We start from the raw sequence: 4157 nt of genomic DNA, 5'->3' as shown, positions 1-4157 counted from the left end.
AGGGGACGCGGACGTCACGGGCCCCTCAATACATGTGGTGGATCCTGTGAATGTCGCCCGTGTTTTTTTTGCTTTCTGTGCTTGCTTTTTTAGGCTTTGTGTGCATGTTTTTTGTTTTGTTTCATTGGCCCCGCGTTTCTTTACGGGTGTGAGGCGCTATTTGAGTGGGGACGTTTCTTTTTTGAGTTATTACTGTACGAGACGACTGCTGACTCCTTCGTCCGTTTAGTGCACGACGGTGCGCATTTGGCTTAGTCTCTGCGAGGGTCTCTTATGTATTTATATACCATGCGACTCTGCACAAATATACGTAAAGAATGCGGCGGCCGTCCTTGCTTTTTGCGGCTGTTTTATTATCATTATTTGTGCTTTTTTTTTCTTTTTTCTTTTGCTTTTTGTGTGGTCGTCTTGCCTTCAGGGCCTGTGCTCTTTGCCCTGGGCTGGAGTCTGCGTCGTGTGTGCAGCTCTGCGTAAGCCACGAGCTGTGGCGCTTGTTTCAGGCTCATTGGGGTATGTAAGTTTTATTATTATTAGTTTCCTTTTATTCTTTTCTTTTTCTATTTTTCTGCTGCAGTCCGTATATCTTGTCATCAAAGGCCGCATATTACGTGTATGTTGTCAGCTTGCTTCCTCCTTGCGATTGCATGAGTACACGAGGTTTTGTACTCATATAAAATTTGGCGAAAAAGGAGTTTGCATCCCTGTGCGTGTAATGAGTCATTCGATGGAGGAGCTTCCGGCGATTCCGTCAATTCTTTTGCAGACGTTTCCCCTGGAGGCATATCTACGGAGCTTGTGCAACAAACTGACCGACAATATAAATGCCCTGCACTGCTCCGTAGTCGGACTGCAAGGGGAAGTGAAGTCGTGCAGCACAATGGTTACTGATATACGCCAGTTTTTGCGGCAACAGGCTCTGTTAGAACTGCGGGAAAAGATTGTGGAGGGTTGCATTACGCTGCAAGAGGGGGTTTCCGTAGAGTCACTTTTACCTGGTTTTTTGCGTGATGATTTAACAATCGTTGGAGGGGAGGTCAGTGCCTTGGTTGGACACCAATTCGGAGAAGCTCAGGGACAGGGCGACAATGAACTAGGAGATATGCGCAGCTTCATGGAGAAGGTGGGCATGGAGCGCGCGGAGCGGAGTCGGAGGAAGGAGGAGTGGGAACAGAAGGCGCATCAGCAGAACGAGGAGTCCCGTAAACAGTTGGAGCAGATGTGTGAGGCGCTTCAAGTGTCGCAGAAACAGTACATGGATGAGCTCGAGCGCATTACGGCCTGGCTTCTACCATCGCCCACCGTTGACGAGGAGGATGAAGCACTCCGCAGTGGTGGTAGTTCTCATCGGAACAGCGAGACTGTAAAAGATAACAGCGAGCTCCAGGATATACTGAGGAGCGCCCCTCTTCTTGTGGAGTTTCGACGAGTTATTCTTTGCGACATGATGGACCGTCTTGGGGAGGCGAGAGATGAGCAATCCATGAATCTCGGTAACTCCATTGCCTCACTGAGGGATGAGTTACGGAAGGAGATGGGTTGCTGCAGTAGTATTGTTGCAGCTGGGGGCGTGGGAGCTGGCGGCGGCGGCAGTGGCGAGGTGGAGCGCCGATTGAAGGCATTTGACCGAAATTACATGCAGCGCGGTGAGGTTGTCGCGACGCTGCAGGACAAGGCGGACCTTGCCACCGTGGCGCAGAAGGTCGACAAGGCGTATGTGAGCGACCTGGAGAAGCGACTGTTGGAACGCATAGCCGATTTGGAGGAGCGCTTGACGATCTACGAGGCGGAGCGCGTGGAGTTTCGTCGCATTCTGCGCTCCGTGGTGGACGTGCACCGGCGCGGTGAAGATGTAAGAAACGGCAACGACAGAAGCATCCACAGCAGCAGACACGCTTCTGGCAGAGGCGGCGATAACGGCGCCACTCAGACGGCAAGGATACTGCCCAACTTTGTGGTGGTTGACGAAGCCATCGAGCCTCGGCACGGACGAGAGTTTCAACAGTCGGCGGTGCCGGAACCCCGTGCACCGAGACGCCCGCCAGCGTCGCGCGCAAAGCAAAGTTCTGACTTTAAGAGTTCCCCAGTATCGGCAAGGCAACAGCAACAGCGGCAGCACCCTCCAAGTGACACGGCCGACGCAGCCGTGGACGTGGAGAGACAGTTGGTTGGCCTGACGGTGAACCAGGAGGCGTATGCGAATTATGTGTCAAGAGGGCTAAACCGCCGCGTCGTTGAGAGCCTCCCTCCGCTGCCTTACGAGCGTTGGCGTGGATAGTGATTTCTGCCAGCCGCCACCTCTTTTTATTTCTTTTCGATGTACAACGCCGGAGGTATAAATGTGGGACTTTGGTTCGACATTTTTCTTTTTTTCCCCATTTTACTTGGAACTTTTGATTTTTACGTGGCTGTCTTTGTTTGGCGCTGTTGCTGCACATCTTTTCCTCGACTCGTTGGGCGGCGAGCTTTTTCACTGCCACTCTTCGGCTTTCTTTTTGTTTGACCAGTCGTTAGGGAGCGCCACCCCACTTGTTTAGAGCCAATGTTGTTTTCGCCGGAGAAGGTGGTTCTCACGTTGTTTCTTCTGTTGCTGTGCGGTCCGGCAACAGGCGCTGTTGGCCAGGTTGACGTGCATGTTGTCAACCTCACCGTTGTAGCCATTGGCTGGCCGAATACTGCCGCCGAACTGTCGCGTTTTGAGGAAACTGTTACGTCTGTCGTGTGCGGCCCACTGGCCCACACCGCCTCCAATAAAACTCCAATTTCGTGTGGTGGTCTGCTAGCGCCGGTGAGTGTAGGAAAACTTTCAGTACAGGCGTATGCGGAGACTGTTTCCCCGGGGGACGCACTTCTGGTGCGCCGTACATTCTGGGGCTGGGCACACACCTATGACTCCGCCATGCTGGAGACCCTCACGAGCGCCGTGTCCTCCGTTGCAGGGACCCCCTTGTCGTTGCTTTCAAAGGTGAGTGGGGTTTACACGGTCCCGTGCCGCGGCAAAAGTAGCTTGGAGGTTCTCCCACTGTGTGCATCTACAAGCAACTGCCTGACGTCTATTCTTGTGGATGATTTGAAGGAAAGTGTGATGGGCACGTTCTGTGGCTACGTCCCCAACCCATGCAGCGCGCACATTACGACGAAAATGGTCACCCCAAACCAAGTAATGGTGAACATCACCAATCTTCCGAATACCCTCGAGCTGGCTCTTTTGTTCACGGATAAGGTGCGCAGCGGTGTTCTGCACGCCAGTCGTATTGAGCTCTACTCGGATGGCCAGTTGGCACAACTTTACGCTTCCGACGAAGGGATGTACGAGAACAACATCAAGGTGGTACCGCAGTGCGATGTCGAGACGGGGCTATGGATGCTCTCGTTTATTGCCATTATTCCCGTACTATTTGTTTTATTCTGTTATTTTTGGTGTATGGGACGCCACCACGCAAAGAAAGTGGAACGGAGGGCCATCGTTGAAGATGAGCTACGGGCTCTGAACATGATTGAACCTCAGGGAGCAGCGGAGACTGCACCCGGTGCACAGCAACTTGTGGCTTACAACAATGAATACCCACAAGAAGCCTCTGCAAGCCAGCTGCAGCAACAGCAACAGGAGTTATATGAGGGATACGACCAGTTTGCCGCGGAGGATAACTTTGTATATCCACAAGAGTTCGCTGCTGACCCGCAACAAGAAGGCGAGGAGTATCATGACGTGTATGATCAACAGGCGTACAATGGAGTGGAGGGTGCCGCAATTGGCGACGAGTACGTGGAGCCCCGTCTCGAAGCGACTTTTCACGACGATGGGACGCATGTTGATGAGAACCAGAATCATGGCGGCCACGCGGCTTCCTCACAAAGTGGGATCCAGGGCGACAGAGAAGGCGGGGCAAGGAGAGATTTGGCAGGAAACGGCATTATTATGTGACCGCGCCCCCGCCCAAGCCGTTTCTGCGCATCCTCACTTTTCCTTTTTTGTCTTGTTGTACCAGAAGGTGGTCGTGGGAGCTGTGCGTGGTCCTGCGCTGCCCGGCCCCTCCCGTCAATCTGCCAACCTACCGATGATGCGTATCTGCCCGCGTTCAGGTGTTTCCTCCATCCTCTCTGCCGCTGATATGCCTTCCGTTGAATGCACCCGTCACAAGAAGCACATAACCGAGAAG

The 4157-nt window shown here is 53.1% G+C and overlaps 3 protein-coding genes across 3 annotated transcripts in view; all 3 read left to right on the top strand.

The window, feature by feature from the left end:
- Positions 1 to 712: 712 nt before the first annotated feature.
- TraAM80_08398 (uncharacterized protein) lies at positions 713 to 2275 on the top strand (the record flags this gene model as incomplete). Its single annotated transcript, XM_029385150.1, has 1 exon — positions 713 to 2275. The coding sequence occupies one exon, from the start codon at positions 713 to 715 to the stop codon at positions 2273 to 2275; it is 1563 nt and encodes a 520-aa protein (XP_029235012.1).
- A 264-nt stretch (positions 2276 to 2539) lies between these two features.
- Positions 2540 to 3922, top strand: TraAM80_08397 (uncharacterized protein; the record flags this gene model as incomplete). The annotated part of the gene is made up of 1 exon (XM_029385149.1): positions 2540 to 3922. One exon carries the CDS (start codon positions 2540 to 2542, stop codon positions 3920 to 3922), a length of 1383 nt encoding a protein of 460 aa, XP_029235011.1.
- A 136-nt stretch (positions 3923 to 4058) lies between these two features.
- TraAM80_08396 (ATP-dependent Clp protease subunit, heat shock protein 100) overlaps positions 4059 to 4157 on the top strand; it is a gene marked incomplete at both ends in the record, with an annotated part of 624 nt that continues 525 nt past the window's right edge. The window contains one exon of the mRNA XM_029385148.1: positions 4059 to 4157. This exon is cut by the window's right edge and continues 525 nt beyond it. Within this exon, the coding sequence (XP_029235010.1) occupies positions 4059 to 4157 (99 nt within the window).

This window comes from Trypanosoma rangeli (assembly GCF_003719475.1).
Source record: "Trypanosoma rangeli strain AM80 chromosome Unknown Tra_15.4_contig_00409, whole genome shotgun sequence".
NCBI classification, from domain to species: Eukaryota; Euglenozoa; class Kinetoplastea; order Trypanosomatida; family Trypanosomatidae; genus Trypanosoma; species Trypanosoma rangeli.
This window is presented reverse-complemented; position numbering and strand designations above follow the sequence as displayed.